General features: G+C 34.0%; 1 protein-coding gene across 2 annotated transcripts; it reads right to left on the bottom strand.

Annotated features, from left to right (window-relative positions):
- Positions 1 to 353: 353 nt before the first annotated feature.
- LOC110718156 (mediator of RNA polymerase II transcription subunit 33A-like) lies at positions 354 to 18,140 on the bottom strand. 2 transcript variants are annotated; one of them, XM_021896958.1, is made up of 12 exons: positions 17,655 to 18,140; positions 16,088 to 16,198; positions 14,123 to 14,470; positions 9,476 to 9,786; positions 9,298 to 9,389; positions 8,136 to 8,493; positions 6,292 to 6,502; positions 4,645 to 4,759; positions 4,392 to 4,553; positions 2,791 to 3,442; positions 2,341 to 2,547; positions 354 to 1,762 (listed from the first exon to the last, which is right to left on the bottom strand). In XM_021896958.1, exons 1-12 carry the CDS (start codon positions 17,930 to 17,932, stop codon positions 645 to 647), a joined length of 3,963 nt encoding a protein of 1,320 aa, XP_021752650.1. In that variant the 5' UTR covers positions 17,933 to 18,140; the 3' UTR covers positions 354 to 644. The 2 variants fall into 2 exon arrangements, with proteins under 2 accessions (XP_021752650.1, XP_021752651.1); XM_021896959.1 differs by having other exon boundaries at positions 354 to 1,759; positions 17,655 to 18,139.
- Positions 18,141 to 19,075: the final 935 nt, after the last annotated feature.

Here is a 19,075-nt window from a genome sequence, read left to right as displayed (position 1 = left end):
CTAACAATGAGATTAATCTGTTTCATATATGTCAAACACACGGATATGAAACCATGACAGTACTGTATTCTACCTACGTCCAAAACTTTTATAATCATGTACAGTATTTTAAATTGTCTAAAAATAACTATTGTCGCAGTTCATAAGCAATAATGTGACTATAAGTTCTAGACAAAAGCCATATGGAAGGAAAACAAGGGGTTTATTACTACATCAAGACACCTGGGAGCTATCAGTAATTAAGTCACCTGAGAGCTGCTTCATTTATCTAAATACATGCATAAAATTTGGGAATACGGAGTGCATAAAAATAACTTGTTTGATACCAAACAGAAAAAAATGAATAAAAGCCCTGAAAAAATCATCACCGAGTTCATTGGATAAAAAAAAAACCAATACTATACACCTCTCCTTAATTAATACTCGTAGCAAGGTTAAAAAAGACAGCTATGGTACAAAGATTAGTTGCATAATCTCGATATGAGTGAACTTCAAATAAAAAAAAAAATACAATGTGGTCATGGCTGCACAACTACCCTACATGAAGATGAAACTCATGTACAATTCTACTAGAAACTACTAAACTAGCAGGCACCTTTTATAGAATTTCAGGTGCAGCAAAAAGAAAGAAAGAAAGATGTATGTTATCTTTCACTTTCTACTATGAGCTTTGCAGCTGCACCCATGGTATTCATCCCACCAGTCGTGAGCAATGCAAAAGCAATGTCCTCTTCTTTCCAGTGAATCAGTCCGTCACTCAATCTCATCAATACATTCACGTCCATTTCCACCACCCAATTTGGTGTGCACCCTACCATCAAGTTTATGAACCTTGAAACATAGGCCTTCCATACAACTGAATCACAACCCAAAGAGATCTTACCATCCAAAGCACTCGCTAGAAATTCCAAGTATTGCCCAAGAATTCTAGGGCGTCGTTTGGATGCAGGTGATGATGAGTCAACACCCCAAGCAAAGGCTCCACAAAGGACTGCAAAATACGCCAATGCATGACCTCTAAATGTTGAAACTATTTCTTCTGATTCTTCTTCTAGTGCAGATCTCTGAACTGATATGAACCAAGAAGGTAGAGTTTCTTTTAATAGACACTGAACCAAGCACTGTCCCCCAGATAACCACAAAAGTGTAGCAGCAAGAGAAGCTGCCAATTTCACTTTAGTCATTACCACATCGAGTGAGACCTGCCCGTATATTGGTCCAATTTTTGTCCTTTTAAGTTTCTTTCTTGATTGCTTAGATATCCCAGCACCTACTATCTCTCGTACAGACTGCATTAAGAGAAATATTATTTCCTCTGCCAAATACATGATCTCTCTGACAGAACGATATACACGCAAGTATAGGATTCCTGGAGCAACAGGAGATATCCCCCCATTAAAATGAGACCCAAATCCATGGCCAAGAAGGGCAGCAACCCCACCTCTGCTTGAAGAAGGGTTAGTGCTCAGGCCAAGTGTGGTGGTAAAGCAACTCCGGAGAAGCTGAACCACAGCATTGTTGTCATGGAGGAAGACGGTACGTGATGCCGAGAAGACAAGGAAATCACTCCAACGTTTTGCCTTTTGTGTCCATAAAGAAGCCACAATAGGCATGCACGGCCATGGGCAGTCAGCTGCAAGGGACTCAAGAGCTGGTCCCGCCAGATTGAGGAAACGCTGCGATACTTTGTCAAGTTTATAGGTTATAGTGAGGCTCAAAAATGCAGCCAATGGCAGGGGAAGAGTAGCTGGAGAATTTACTGCTGTAACAAAAGCAAATATTTATTAATAGATTATTGAGAAGAAATATATGGGGATCATGATTTTGACTCATATGACAATAACTCCAAAAAACACAGAAAGGTGCAAAACATTCTAGATCAAGCAATTCTAACCAACCTTTGAGATGATTATTAATTGAAGTTGCTAAGTGCTAAATTGGCGGACATGTATGGGAAATAAAAACTGAAGCAAAGTAACAACTTTGCCAAGAGATGCAAATATGGTTCATGAAGCATTTCTACCCTTTCTTACAAGTTATAATTACATATCAGTTAATACCTCTAAATTCTGAGTGGGGAAAATGCAGGAGACAACTCTGACATTACAATTACAGAAGCATTCCTAAATTCTTCGGTGTAAATTCAAATGCAATTTATAAATCTCAAAATTTGTTGCCACACAACACAAGCCAACCAAACCCATCCCATTTTGAAAGAAATGTTCACAACCCATATTATCTTGGATGTCAAGGGACAAAATTTAGATACCAAATCAGCAATATACTAACAATGGATAACTTATAAAATTGCCAAGGATGGGAATGCTACAATTATATTACCTGCAGCAAGGCTTGGAACATCAACCCCAGTTGCAGCAAGTATTTTCTTGATTTGTTCCTCAACATTGGATAAATTTGCAGCAGGACTTGGCCAATCTGTTCCATTCATAAGAGCCGGTTTCCATATTCCCCGAGTCACTTCAGCAGAAAAGTAACTCACTATTGTTGCCAAAGACGCAGGAAGAAAATCAGCAAGATCTTTAAGACCTACAGTAAGAAAAAAGTTATCAGGTTTATGTCATCATTGCACAAAACCACAAAATCCTATGTAAATGTAAAATATCTGTGTTACAAATTACACACAAGAAAATTAAAAGAGTCAGAGTAAATAGGTATATACAATCACTTGAAAAGGGACGCTTCTTATACACTTTCAGCATAGAAATATTACATGTCAAAACTGTAGAGACATTCACTAGAATCACAGAGATTGAATGAAACAGGATTTACCTGTAGCTAGCTCACGAGGAGTGACCTGTCCATGAGCACAGGCACTTAAGGCTGCATCAACGACATAGGGAACAGCTTCCAGAATATCCCAAGCAGGCAACTGGGGTCTTAAAGAGCTATCTTCACTAGCAGGCCCAGAAGAATTACTACTTCCAGAAGTTGCAGAAGATTGAACTCCTTTGTTGATCTTTCTGAAAATCATATTTAAAAGTACCTCAACAATCTGATGCACGGGACTTTCAGGAATTAGACCAGAGAGAGGTGCAGCAATGCATGCTTGGTGCTGACGATACCAGACTTTCAATTTTGGAAAGGAATCAACAAATATGGGTTTTGGGCATGATGCACTAAAAACAGCTGAAAGTCTTCTTTTGTTACGATCCTTGAGCACATATCCTGCAGATGAAAGGAGAGCGTTCCGCACTAATAAGAGGTACTCTGGTGTAAGTTGAGACCCAACTGGAGGTACATCTCCCACACCATAGTCGAGAGGCGGATGATTGAACCGCCAGAGCTTCAAAAGGAGGGCAAATGCATTTGAAAAAACAGCATGAGCAGAAATTTCTTCCTCATTTACTGTCCATGAAACATTAGGAACACATGATCCAAAAACTTCACAGATTGTCATTAATGATGCAGCAAGTTGAGGCACCTGCAAAGAAGCAGAAGACTAAATGAATAACCAACAAATTCTCTATATCCAAGTACAGTTGAAAACAAAATAGCCATGCCCCAAATGCCCAAACAATCGACACTGCTTAAAGCAAGCACTTGCTTCAAAAAATTAATTAAATACTTGTAGAATTTTATATTTACCACAACTAAAAGTATTCCAGTCAACAATCCTACAAGTCCCTTCTTTACATGTTTACCAAAACATAAAGAAAATTATGTCAACTTGTTCCGGTGCTCAGCAGTTTATTTGCTCATTTCGTCAATACTACTCCCTCCGTTCTTTTTTTATCTTCCTACTTTCCGTTTTGATATGTTCTTTATTTATCTTCCAACTTTTACTTTATTCCTTTTATGGAAAAGAATACTCGCCTTTTCACCTCCTTACCCCACCACATGGTCCACATTTAATTATATAATAATACTAATGTCTCTACACAATCTTCTCTTTCCTACCCAAAAAGTAAAAAAAAAGGCCCACTTTCCACTAATTCTCACTTTTTCATGTTCCAAATTATTAAAATAAATGAGAAGATAAAATTAAAAAAGAAAAAAGAAAAGAGGGAGCGCCTCCGTTCCTAAAAGTTCTTTACAGTTACTATTTGCACACAAATTAAGGCAATTGGAGAGAGAGGGTCAATGTGGTATAGAAGAAAAAAGTGGAAGATTAAGAGATAGTATAAAGGTGTATATATTGAGGGGTCAGGGGGATAAGGTAATAAATGTAGTTTGTTAAACATAGAATAACACAAGAGTGTAATGAAATTTCAGGAACAGACTTAACGAAAAGCGTAAAGAACTTTCAGAAACGAAGGTAGTATTTACTAATAACTCCTAAAAGAATACAATAATGTGAACTTATTAGATAAGATGCCTTAAGAAGATATGCAAATTCAACGAGACAGAAAGAGAGTCAAAGCCCAGCATACCAAGCCATGTAACGAGAAGATCTGGACACAGTCAACTGGTGCTATTCCAACCAAGAGCACAAAAAGCATTGGTGCATATGCTATAAGATGGCTGTCATTACCCAGAAAATCAGCAGGAACTGGAGGAGACAGTAACCTAGTTATAAACGACACAGTATGCTCCTGCAAGACAAGACATCAAATGTAGCAATAACTCAATGTTCACTCATAAAGTGGCAACACTAGGTTAAAGTTTGAATGTCTAATTTATTACCTGCACATTCCATCCCTGAAGTAAGGATGCCCCACAAAGAATTGTGGCTGCATAAATCTTTTCATCCTCTGATCCGCTCATTGCAAGCTCAAATACTTTCTCCAGCTCTGCTAAACTTCCATCAAGTGCATGAGCTTAAATTCAGTTGATTTACCCTCGAATAATTTACTAAATAGAATATCTGATACACCTGACTTCAGAAAACTATATGTAGCAATAGGCCAAGTATGATATATAATGAAAAAGAGCCTTATAATGAATACTCTTGTAAACTCTTAAATAGACCTGATTCACATTAAGTTATTGTGGACCACTTATATTAGGGTCACTATGCTTAAATGTTGTTGATGGTCACTATGCCAAAATAAAGGTTATTATGTTAAAATAAAAGTCAGTGTGTTATAATAAAGGCCATAAGATATTAATATACATTAAAATGAGTTTTAATATACTGGTCAATTTGAATAATAGGTCATTATGTTCATCATAAGCCAGTTGGTTCGTGTGGACCTGAAGTCTAAAATAATATTATGGTTAATCAGGTCCACATAAATTTTAACATAACGGCAGTTGGCACGTGTGGACCTCAGGTCCACAATAATACTATTGTGAACCAGGTCCACGCAAGTTTTTTTTCCTCCATCAAATCTACACAAAAGAGAAGCAATGGAAGATGGACTAAAAGAAAAGAAGACATGTCAGAACTCCAATGTGTGAGAGTTCATAATTTAAATCACATAGTGCTCAGCTCTATGATAATTGCACACTGCTAGCCAGAAGCATCACACACTACCTCAATTCAGTAAATTGTACTCCCACTAAACTCATCTACAGAATAAATCTGAGTAATAGCCAAAAACATGCTCTATCAGTTTCAAAATTAACTTAACACTTTTTGTACGGATCTCCAAGACCAACCTTGTGATGACTTATTATTAATCACACACAAAGAAAGAATAGAATTTTTTTAAAAAGCACATTGAAACAAATTTAATAAGTTCCCAATATGTAATTGTCACATTGTCTCAACTTTCACCTCATAACTAAATAAAATAAATGGTGAATCACTTAATTAAGGTAGTGGCGCATTCGGGAATTAAATCATAATAAATTACGACATTAGAAAATGTGACCTCTCAGTCTCACAAGTCATTAGACATCCTAAAATAGTACATGAGATCATGGTGCAAAGTTCAATTCAGTAAGGGGTGTTTCCAAAACCCGCTATCTCTAATCAAACTTTCCAGCCCCGAATAACCCTGAATTGAACATGACAGGATTTACAGCTTATGTTTCAGACTTTCAGCCAAGTTACTTGCTATTCAAGAATAGAGTGATAGGTTCCCCAAGTCTCCCCAGTGATTGCTCTAAGCCTCTAATACACTACTCCTAACTCTAATAGTGTACAATCATCATAAAATCCTGAAAAGACTTTGATATCAAATTTGTGTTGCAACAAAGAGAATTCAACTCAATTAAGAACCAGTCTTCACAAAAAAAAAAAAAAAAAAAAAAAAAAAAAAAAAAAAAAAAAAGAAAGAAAGAAAGAAAAAAACAACCTCCACAGACAACAAGTAGGAATAGATAAATACATAGAAGCTTTAAAGTTAATCTAGAGGAAGACTTCTCAGGTAATTCTTAGCATACCTTGAAGCAGGAGCAACAACCATAGAATTGATCATCACAGGTCTAAGTGAAGCTCCTTGCATAAATGATGACCAACCAGGCACTTGAGAAGGAATACGACTAGGAAATTGATTTATTTGACCATTCACATAGCCTGGCCAAAAATATGCCGATGTATCAAGAAGATTCCTAGCTATGCAAGCTTCAACTATTAAGTGGCGCATATTCCCAGCTGCAAGTGAGGATTAACAAACAGATCAAAAACAGGCAGTAAGATCAGCAATAACCATGCAAACTTTCACAAGTGTCATCAGCAAAGCATATGCACACAAAGTAACTAATCTGATTATTTGCGGTGCTGACACTAATAAACTATGTATCCACTGCTGTTTGGGTATAATGTGAAGCAAGTATCTGTGCCTCCCACCCATCTTTTTCATATGAGCTCCATTAACACTTGGTTAATCTATTTAAGTAAAGGATGGACAAAAAAATCAGACATCCTTATCAATTAAGTTTTTCCAATCACATAACTTAGAATTAGATATTCAATAGAGTGCTCTACAAAACAAAGATGCGTAATCATAAACAAAAATTTTAAGTAAACAAAAAAATGGTAAAATAAATTACTCTAACTTTTCCCCTTTCCATCTTTCTCAGAGAATAACAGCAACGTTGATAATGTCCAATACCCTTACTCCAAGGTCAAACAATTTGAAGTTTGACTGAACTTGAGGTGGGGGAGCAGAATTTCGCATACCTCAGTTCCCTGATGAATAATGATCACAGGAACCATGATCGCTCCATCCAGGTTGGCTAGTCGGAATTTACCCCCCCCCCCGGGTTCCCTGCCTTCCAAATGTAGAAAAGATCACATTACTTGCACTTTTACCGAAGGCTATTTAATTCTTGAGCTTAAATTGTTCTCTTTTCCCATATGAGTTGTACACCAAGTATACAGCTATTAAAATATTACAAAAATTATCGTCCCCCTTTAAATCTTTTTTGAGAAGAGCAACAAAGTCGATAATATACACCACTCCATTTCAAAAAACTCAAAATTTATTACACCTGAATTACTCAAGTTCTGTCATTGTTATCAGATAAATGGGAATAGTGCGTCCACAAGAATTGTAACACAACAGAGCTACAAAATCAGTTAATCAAAAGTTAAATTTAGGAAATATGGGACTATGAGTGAAATTCCTATTGCCTTAAAGACGCTGAATGAAAGGAACTACAAACAATAATGATAAATATCTATTACTCTATACTAAATTGGAGTTTTTTTTGGAGGGAATTTTCCCTCCTAAACTTTATTCTTCTTGCTCTATTTTTTTTTTTTTTTTTTTTTTGCATAGAAGCAGTAATTTGCATGGGAAATTCATTATATTTATTTATTATTATAATTTATTTCGAAGACTATATTATAATTGACTATTATGCTATATTTCTCTAGAAACTTCGATGTTTCAATTATCAATAATTTTAAAAAAACCGAGCATGGCTCGGAAATTATTTAGTAAAAGATTATAACACTAAAGAGGCAGGCACAAAAATTCACAGAGGCACCCAGCAAAATAGGAAGATTGGCACTAGATTCTGGCAGTTTTGCTTATAATAGATGATTGTCAGGCAAAGAAAAATATAGGGATTTCATTAAAATAATGAGGCAGACAACTATGAACCAAGTAGGCAGACAGAAAAATAGGAAGACTGACACTAGAACTTGACAGTTCCACTTACAGGAGAAAACACCTTAGCAGTCAAGCACAGACCCATAATCCCATATTCTTTCTTTTTCATTAAATTAGAAAATTTCTGAAACGTTGTAAATTTGTAATTCACTCCTGATAAATACTTACCGCAGTTAGTTGGTAGATCATCCACATTAATGCACTCAAAGTATCCACCAGAGACATCAATGCCTGAAACAAACATCATTGCTTTTGCAGCAGCCAAATTGGCTGCAGGAACAACAGATTGAGGTGGGGACAGCAAGGACTGATAATCGCCAAGTATCTGCAAGCAGGAAACCAAATCTTTGCGACGGGTGTAGGTATCACATCTTTTATTCCAATTATTGATTAACTTACTTTCTGATTCATCGAGTGGATTTTCCTCTTCGTCTATAAGATCAGCAACCACTAGAGGAGTGATCGACAACAAAACACACATCCGGGTGTCAAGGCAAGGAACTGGCCCTTCCATTGGATCCCTTTCCTAAAAAATTCAAGACAGATCAAGAATGTGAGCCCTCCAATTTATATTTCAACCAAAATAAAAGACACAAAATAACAAAAACAAATTCAGTCTGTCTCTTGTGTAATGCGTTCGGCGTTACACATGCAACATATTCCCTTTTGGGATGTTTTGCAATACATGCATCATTTCTTTCGATGGAAAATTTAATTTGGTGAAATTAAATCACTTCCCAAATTATATAAGTGGAGACCACCCCACTTTTGTAACTTTGTTGTGCACTCTCTGTTAATCAAATGTCTTTCTCCACTCAATTGATTAGCTTGCAAAAAGTGATCAAGTATCGGAAACGATGATAGTATTGTTTAGGGAATTCGCTATAAAAATATTTAGGAAACTCAGCACCTCAACTCATAAGCCGATTCCGAACATAAGATACAAGTTTTTGGCTGAAGGGAAACTTCACTCAGCCATGGCTTAAAGATAAAAATAAAAAATAGACGAGTAATAATATATCCATCTTCAATGGAGATGAAAGATTCACCATTCTTAGGCTGCAGAGTATAGCAGAATGAAGCAAAAAGGCATGTTAAACTGTCAATGTTACTATTTAAGGTGAAGTAGGAACAGTATTGGGTTTCAGTTCAAGGTTTAAATGCAACACCCACTAATATTGCTGGAGTGTGGATGGAACTCTTCAGCATAAGTGGATAGCATTGATGATGAATTAATTAAATCAATTAATGCATGACATTTTAAAACAAAACAGCCTCCTTATAAAAGATGCTTTGGAATCTCAGGGAACCAGATGGTCAGATGTCTTACCCTTTGAACGAAACGTAGAGCACCAATCCACAAGGCTAGAAAGGTATCATACCAGGAGGTATTGTTAATCCCTTGAAGGGACTTCACCAGACCTGTTAAAAAATGTGTCATTAAATTGTCACCTTTTCATAACAAACTCAACATATAACATATCTTGCAGTTCTAATATCGCCTGTACCAGTAATGATCTCGACCGCACTTGTTGCTGTAACTTGAGATCCATCCATGACATCCTCCAAAATTATATCAAGCGGAAGCCACAAACCCGAATGGCTAGTTTCTTGACCATGAGCAGGAGAAGCCAGTGATATGAAATCCAAATCACCAGAAAACTCTTCCGACTTTTTGTATTTCCAGGATGAAAATTTTCGAGCACCAGAAGTCAATTCTAAAAGCATTTTGGGACATAAAATCTTTGGATTCCTTGACGTTAATGAGTTTGTTGCAAGCAACTCTAATCTTTCAGTAAAAGCTGCCCATTGTTTTGGCCTGAAGCAGAAAAAGACAAAAGGTATTGAGCATCTTTAGCATAACTAAATGTAATAAGGCAACATAAAGGTAATTATGTCTGGGTTCCATGATTACATAGCTGGTACATCAAAACCGATCCAGCACAAAAGCATGAGGTAGGCAAACAAAATCATATGGAAGTTTAGCATCAAGCTGAGTTGCCTTCTATATGTCCAACATACATCTGAGACTCCATGCTATTATGGTAAAGTGGTAAACAGTTCATAATTAAATGTTAAATGGAGCTTTGAGGGATTTTTGTGTATTATATGTTTTTTTGGCTGGGAATGGAGGGGTGGTTGTGGGTGGGGGGGTTGATAGGAACTAGGAAGTGAAAATGGAGTTCTATGAAAGGCACTAATAAGTGCTGCCAATGAGACATAGATTGAGATTAATTAAAACTAATGAGAAAGGAACTAGGCACTTACGCAGTGAATAATTGAATATAGAGTTCAATCAAAGGCGCTAAGAAGTGCTGCGAATAAATCAGAGTGAGATCAATAAAATGTAGCAACTAATGACTAAAACGATACGATCCTTGCAAATTCAGCCATCAAAATGTCACAAGCCAGCATCATACTGACTATCGTAAGTAAGGATGGCAATGGGTAGGGTCTGGGTAAGGTCTACTGATACCCGGACCCGTACCCGGAATTTTCAATTCATACCCATACCCTACCTGGAACCTTGGGGTCTAAAATTTCAAGACCCTTACCCGGTCCCTATGGGTAGGGTCCAGGGTCCAATATGGGTCCTTCACTAAAAAAAATTTCCAAATATTAATCGTCTATTTTTTATTGTATAACTAGATTAGTGCTCGTGCGATGCACGGTAGTAATAATCATTTTCCCATAATAAATTGTGCTATAATATAAAAATAAGGCAATTCATGTGGAATAAGAAAAATGCAATGCATATAGAAAAATAAAATAATAACGCAAAAATTATTAAAACTACAATTTAGAAAAAAATTCATTGTTGATTAGTTGTGTTGAAAATATTTAAATGTAGTATACATTATATTACATTAATGATGCATATTATTTCCAATAAAACTATACAATCTAGTGACTATATGACTAAAAACTTATTTATAAATGCCTTTTTAATAAACATGAAAATATTAATAAAAAAAACAAAAGAAAATCTACAGTAAAACTATTAAACTATTAGCACAACATACATGTAAATATATAAATTACAAATAATATATCACCTTCATATCCAATAAAATAATTTCAAAGGAAATAAATACTACTCGGATCATTAAAGGCAATTATAATCAACAATTAGGCAACACTAACCTATTAATAGTACATTTTCTATTTATAAATTAATGCTCTACATGATATCGTCGCTCTTTGTTATTATATAAAAATGTGTTTGAAACTATTTAATAATTGTAGTATAATCATTGTTTATTTATTGGCTTAAAAGTTTATTTGCTGATGATAGTTATTTATCGAAAAAAAGAATACACATGAAGATGTCACTTGTCACTATGTCTAACGTGTCTTTTACTATGCATCTTATTTATATTGTCGAATGTAATAAATTTATCATCTCAATCACATGTTTCAGCAAAAGACAATAAATTTTTTTGTATTTACTAAGATATAAATTTATTTAATTAAGTAATAACAAAAAAATTGATTAAAATTTCACATTTTCCTAGAATTAGACATATGATATAGTTTGTCGAACACAACAATTATTATATAGTCATGTAACACTCCATTAGTCTAAGAAACAAAATATTAGAGGTATTTGAAAAAAAAAAATGATGTTTTAAAGTAATTTCTTTCATATAAATTATATGAACCAATTTTTTTTATTACTTTTAGGGCAAAATTTCAATAATACTCTGGCTAAAAGATATCAAGGCGATAATGATAGTATCTTGTACCAGTGGCTCACTTTTTCTATAATTAAAAAAGAGTTAGAATAATATTTCAAGTGAATGTGTAATAGAATTAAGAACACAAAATAAAAAGAAATACATTTTTATGTAAAGATAATATATAAGATTTGGAATCTAATATATATATATATATATAAAGGGGAGTTTTTTCCCGAGATTTTAGAGCGCCACGTAGGATTTTAATTTTTAAAAAATTATTAGAGCGCCACATAGAATTAGTATTTTTAAAACGTTACAATAAGATTATGCCACGTAAGATAATTTTTTGTAAAGCGCTATGTAGGATGTTAATAAAAAAAAGGGCCAAGATTAATATTTTCAAAACGCTACAATACGATTATGCCACGTAAAATAAGTTTTTTAAAACGCTACGTAGGATTATAATAATAAATTAAAAAATTAGCAGAGCGACAAATAAGATTATTATATTTAAAAAATTATCAGGAATAAAATTAAATAATTTATTTCGGTGATTAATGGAACCATTATGATAAAATCTTACAAAAATTAAATATATGAGAGTTTTTCAAGATATTTTAGAGCATCACATAGAAAAATATCATATTTTAGCCAATGAAAAAAAATTGCAATTTATTTTAGATCTAAAATTTTATATTATTATAATAATAAAATCAGCACATTTTTCGTGTGGCGGGTCACATCGTGTGACCGGCTGAGATATACCAAAACATTGACCGGCTGACTGTAGTAACCCTTGACGAACCGAGTAACCCTTGACGAACCGAGTAAACCCTACCAAGTAATCCTGACCACACGATGTGACCAGCCACATATGAAACTTTATGAAATTAAATAAAAAATTCAAGTAGTAAGCAAACGAATATCACAAAGTTTAGGAGATAAATATATATTTAGTAGAATACTTTATTTGAAAAAATACAAACAAATCGTGCATCGCACGAGATTCATCTAGTATTATTATATATTATATAGTTGTATTATACAAATTTTCCAAAAACAAAAGTTTTTTGCTAAAAGGAGAGGGGGAGTTTTGGAGGGGAATAACAGCACCAAAAAGTAACACGTATTATTCCTGGTATCTGTTTTAGTATTATGTTATTGATTGCATGTATTACGCAAAAAACAAATAAACTAATACTCCCTCCATCCCATAATACATAAGACGTTTGGACTTTTTTTCACTATTCATGTATTAGGTTTGACCATAATTTTTTACTAACATAATAAAAAAAATATATTTTATCATAAAATATGTTGTTAAATAGGTTTTAATATAAAGTTCATAATATAATTTTTAAAATAATTTTCATTAATATTTATTTATATAAAAATAAAGTCAAACTAGTGCATTGGCATGTGTGCAATGTTTGACTGTGTCATGTACTATGGGGCATATCGTAAAATAATTAAATAAAAAAATATTAAAATGATAGATAAACAAATTATTATTGTCCATAAGCATATTACAATTTAAATCTTGTAAAATTAAGTGCACAACTACAAAGTTAATACCCTACTATGTATAATCGTCTTTCATACCATACTCGATTTCATCATTAACATCCTACAAAATCAACATCCTTAAGATTTTTTTCTATTGGATTTTGAAACTTTGTCTAAGTTAATATATTATGCAGGTCTATGTACAGGTGTGGGTAATCGGTCTTAAGGGTCCGTGGGTAGGGTTTGGGTCTGAAAACATCATACCCGGACCCTTACCCTACCCGATGCCGCCTAGACCCTTACCGGTACCCATAGGGTCTAAAAAAAATAAGACCCATACCCGTATTTAAGGGTAGGGTCCGACAGGGTCTGGGTAGGGTCCCGGACCTATTGCCATCCCTAATTGTAAGAGATGAAAATGAAGATTTTGTCTAATAAACAATATGAACGGGAAAATTGAAGCAGCATTAAAAGGATGATGGAAAACGATGAAAATTTCTATATATATAAAAAACAATAAAATTAAAAATTAAAAAATAGTACAAACTTTCGAGAGGCTTGTTCTCTTCTAGCCAACATTCTAGAGGTTGGACTCTACAAAGTGTTTCCACTCTCTAACAATATTCAACTTCCCATTTCCTATGCATACTCTCCCTGTGACTATTAACAGAATCATATTATACTACCCATAATGCTCCTCCTAAGGTCGGTTCATCACACAAAACTGACCAAAATATTCTATTTGTTTGACAAAACCTGCACCAGGAAAAAGCAAGTTGTACAGTGTAATCATAGTTGGTGCAATCACTTTAGTGTTGTTTTTTTAATGAAGGGTGACTAAAGAGTGGAAGAAAGGGGAATACTTAATAGCTCAACTTGTAGTCTACTGGCCAGAAGAAGAAACAAGAGCTTCCCTTTAAGGGTTTTACAAATACAAAATAGACTTCTAAACATAAATTTAAGACTTACATGTTATGGCGTACCAAGCAAATCATTCGAGAGGTGACTCCATTTTGAAAAAATTGTCCAATAATCTCAAAGGCCATCTCAGTATTCATTCTTCTCAATTTGTCAAGTTGTTCAAACTTCTTCTCGTCATAATTATCATAAGGATCAATATCCATCTCTTGAGTAGTAATAGCCCAGAAAGATTTCTTCTCTGTGGTAAGTTCCAGTAACCCCTCATCATCTAGTAATGCATCAAGCAGCTGCCACATGATAGTAAACACAAATTCAACCAAAAGAACATTTGGTTCACTTGCTCGTGAACCAAATATCTGAGAAAGACACAGGGCATGCTCAATTGACATCATGACTCTGCAAGAAGAAAGAGAATGAGGTTAAGATCTTACGACAAAAAAGGATATGTAATAGTAAATAATCATTACAATTAAACACAATCCACGCAATGAAAGAGAAAGTCGAACAGCACATGGAAAGCACCATTTTAAAAATATGAAAGAAAAAAAGAGAATGAAGAAAGTGGGTCATTTGAAACAAGTAAAATAAGAAATATCAGTTCTATATAGATCATAATTCAAGTGCTGCACGCTTAATTTCATGGAGATAATAATCCAATAATAGCCATGATAAGGGTCTGCAGCTCTGCTATTTGCCTATCAGGGCTACCACTAATTTCTTCTCCTAAACAGTCTACGTCTTTCAGCACACAAGAAGTGACCACACATTTTATTACAAAGTTCACATTAAGGTTGAAACTCTAAATTTACTGGAAAAGGGCTAAAATCCAAATCAGCCATCCCATTTAGTGTTTCTAACCCAAAATTGTACATAAATACTTCTTCTGTTTGTTTTTTTTAGATGCATCACTTTCTAAAAAAAGGAAGTTTCAATTTAGATGCATCACTTTTCTTTTAATTAATAAACTCTCTCTATCTCTCTCCTATCACATGGGTCTACATTCTTCTTTCTCTCTATCTCTCTCATCTCCGAAAATTGCCAAGGAGTCCGCAATTGTTACAGTGATGCAACTAAAAAGAAACGGAGGAAGTATTAAACTAGTAAAGCTCCTCTGAGAAAAACAAAAAGAAGAAAGAGGAACAGAGGTAAGTAGGTAACTGTAACAGCATTAACAATAGCACCAAAATGCACAAAAAGGATTATTTCAGCAAATATACGGGTAAGCAGCAGCAACTACTTATACCACCCAGCTAATCACACTTCTCATACAAATAGGGTAGTAAAATTGACATCTTGAGAACTAAATAAAGCCATTTTCAATAGGCCAGCTAAGTTGAGCACAAATCAATTAAATAACCCATAGAATCCCCAAATTGTGCCACTATATAGCAGAAAAACCTGTGACACCAATGTGACTGAATAGAACAAGAAATGCCTATATACAGGTAGCTTCTATTCATAAGACCACCCCAAGATCCAGAAGCTAACAAGATCTTTGCAAATAACAGGAAGTTAACAGCAAAAAGCATAGCTAAACAGACAGCTGTAGGTAAATGATTTAATATGGACAGAGAGCTGAAATGTTATCTTAACAACATTAATTTAAGAGAGGGAGGACAGCTCATAGGAAATGTTAGTGTCAGGAGCTCTGAACGTGAAGAATCTTAGATTACATTTTGATATATACAAAGCAGGAATGACATATTTCAAGCAAAGAAAGCTAAGTCTGTACATAGTAAACACACACAACCCAGTTCTACCTCAAAGCAACCTGTAAGAGCTTATATAACGAACTGCTAGCATCAGATTTTCCAGCCAAGTATAAACACCATCGACTTTCTTTGCAATCCATTCAGAATTCATCGGATATGTAAACATTATTTGTGCACGATTCACTTAAAATTGTTATGAAACACAAAAATTGAAAGCAGCACAAAACTAGATCATGAGTTGAAGATAAAGGTGATGAGTATACAGACCCCTGCCTCTTAAACCATCTAAATCAGAACTTACTTTCCAAAATCAGGCACACTGATCTGAGACTTCAACTTAAAAGCATATCTCTTCAAAAATTCCATGTAAAGCCTATATCCAGTGGGTCGAGAATGTCGGCAAGGAATGACCCTGTGGAAAAAGAAAATTCAAGCAAAGCATGAGTATAAAACAAATTCAACATGCGTCAATGGCAAAGATGGGATGAGAAAATCAGGTAACAATCTGGCTTATAAGGTCAGGGAATTGTTAGATATCAGAATAACAGGAAAGACCACAAAAGTAAAGTGCAATATGAAGTCGGAAAGCTACAATCATCACTACATGGAGCAGCTAACTACAATGCACATCAAAAGCTAGAATCTAACCATAACTTAGAAACAAATTAGCCTTCAAAAGTGAAGTTAACATGATAGAAATTTTAGGGGGGGGGTGTGGAAGCTAAAAGTGAATAAGAAAAGTATTCCATCTAATCATGCAGTTTAGTAAAAGTCAAACAGAAGAGCTTTAATTTAACAGCTTGTCAAAAACAGCACCAAGAATCATCATTGATATAGAATTACCAACATGAGCAAAAGTACAATTACTTTATTTTGAATCAAAGTAAGCAGCGCTCATGCAAAAACCACAACCAGTTTTATGTCCATTTTTTTGTAGTAAAGGTTCTCTGATGAAAAATGAAATACAAAGTTTTTCCTCGTTTTTTCAATGTTCTATAAGACTCTGATCCCCTTATAAGACACGTCATCTGATTCGAATCATCATTCGTTTCCGAACACATAGAGAACATCAATACACTTTCTGCAACACCCCTCAAAAAACCACCAGCTTGAGTAAACTTTAGGCAAAAATTAACCACAATCCAGAATTCGAGTAATTTCCTCCAAAAATTAGACCTGCTGTACAGTCTTGCAGAACCCAGGGATTATCACTGTAATGCATGCCTCAATTTTATCCATCAAAATGAATGAATGAAAAAAAAAAAAAAAAAAAAAAAAAAAAAAAAAAGGAAAAAATGACAAGATTGACCATACAAGATCAAAAAGCAGTAAATCTCAGACAAATACAAGCATTGGATAACCGATCTAAGATAATGACACATAGATTTGCAAAAACCATCAAACATAAAGAAACTTCAATCACCAACCAATTATCTAATTTCATGTAAACACGTCCACTTAAACTGAAAATTCCAAATTCATCTCCTAGTAAAAAAAGTTGATTCCGGGTTATAACCGGAAAATGTTTGGTTGACACTGAGAATTACCAACCCTTGTGAGAGGTCATAAAACAATATGTTAATACAATAATGGATAATCACACTGTGAGATTCGCTAACTGTATCATTCATCAATAAAAAAAAATCCATAGTTCAATCCAAATTACCAATGATGATTATACAAACATCATGATGCAAAAAAGACACCCACAAATTCCTACAAATGTAAAATAACCCACAACATAAGAAGGACAAAATCAATGCAAAATTCAGATCAAATCAACAAAAACCAATCAAATAATAATCAACAAATATTATAAACAATGCAAAACAATAGAATGACACAGAACAACAAACAATGAAACAAACCTAGTAGAAAGGAGAGCAAGAACAAGCAAAGGAGGAACCATGTTCAACATAAGGGCTTTTTCCAGAAACTTCCAAGCAGAAGGAACGTTGTTGTCCCAAAAAATGTAGGACACCATAGTATGAGAAAGTTCAATAGAAGGCAAAGAAACATTTACAGAGTTCAAATTTGAGGAAATTTGAATTGCCCACAAAAAAGGGTCGGTACCCTTTTGTTGGGCAGTTTTGGTAAGCTCTAGGACAGTGTCCCAAATGCTATTCTTGTGTGTTGAAATCGCCATTGAAGAGGAGAAGAGAGAGAAAAAAAGGGACCCCAGAAATGGGAGGGAAGAGGTTTGTTATGCTAACTTTGTTGTGGTTTGTTAGCCTATTATTTTTGGATGTTTTTTGGTGACTAATTGGACCAACAAATTTTAAAAATTACATGTATATTTGAATAGAAGTCAAATTAACTTTTCCATTTTGGTAATTTGATAATTACTATGGAAGTGTAGGACATTAGGACATGGGATTATTATTATAATATGAAGCTAGAGTTCAAACTTTTAGAGTTGGATCAGTAATTATTCTTGTTAGTGTTATGTGTTAGACTTGTACAATGATGTCTTGATTTATCAGTAATTAGGGCTCCTGATGAGTATGTCATAGCTAATCATGTTTGAATAGTTTTTTCTATATGTCACAATTCTAGTTGTTGGTAGTATTAATGAAGGAAAATATGTAAACAAATATTTTTAAGAGTATAAAATGTCTGCACATTATTATTAAAAGTTCAAAAAAAAGTGTAAAATAATATTAAAAGGGACAAATAAATAAATAAACTTTTTGGATGGTGTGGTTATCCAAATATTATTTATAATAGTTATATCAAACTTTTTAAAAAGTACGGAAACTTGAACAGTTAACTAATGTAATGTATTAACACTTGTATACATTCAAATTTATAATGATTTATGTCTGAAATTGCAATCCTAATAAATACGTATTATATTTTTAGAAGTTAAGACATTGTTAAACAAAATGGTCTGCAGATTATAAATAAGGTAAGGGACAACCTTGAAGGATATATGTTAGAAAGGTCAACATAGAATTTAATTTAAGCTAGCTTAGCATGTTACAAGAATAAATTAAAAGTTTGCAATAAATGATTCCAAAGCATCGACCACAAAATTTGAACTCATAAAGAGTGGTTTAATTGTTAGTTTAAAGATCAGACAGCTTCATAAGGATAAATAAAAAAACAGTTAATAGTGTCGCAATGTCCATTTGAAGTTGAATATAAAGTAGTGCTTATACTTCACTTGTTTTCTTTTAAAATGAAACACTTTAACTTTTACATTATTCATATACTTCACACTGACTAGCATAAAATAGTTAAGAAAAAGTATAGTCATGTGAAATCTTGTAACATTCATCTCTATTTA

The sequence above is a fragment of the Chenopodium quinoa genome, unplaced genomic scaffold, assembly GCF_001683475.1.
Source record: "Chenopodium quinoa cultivar QQ74 unplaced genomic scaffold, ASM168347v1, whole genome shotgun sequence".
Lineage (NCBI taxonomy): Eukaryota > Viridiplantae > Streptophyta > Magnoliopsida > Caryophyllales > Amaranthaceae > Chenopodium > Chenopodium quinoa.
This window is presented reverse-complemented; position numbering and strand designations above follow the sequence as displayed.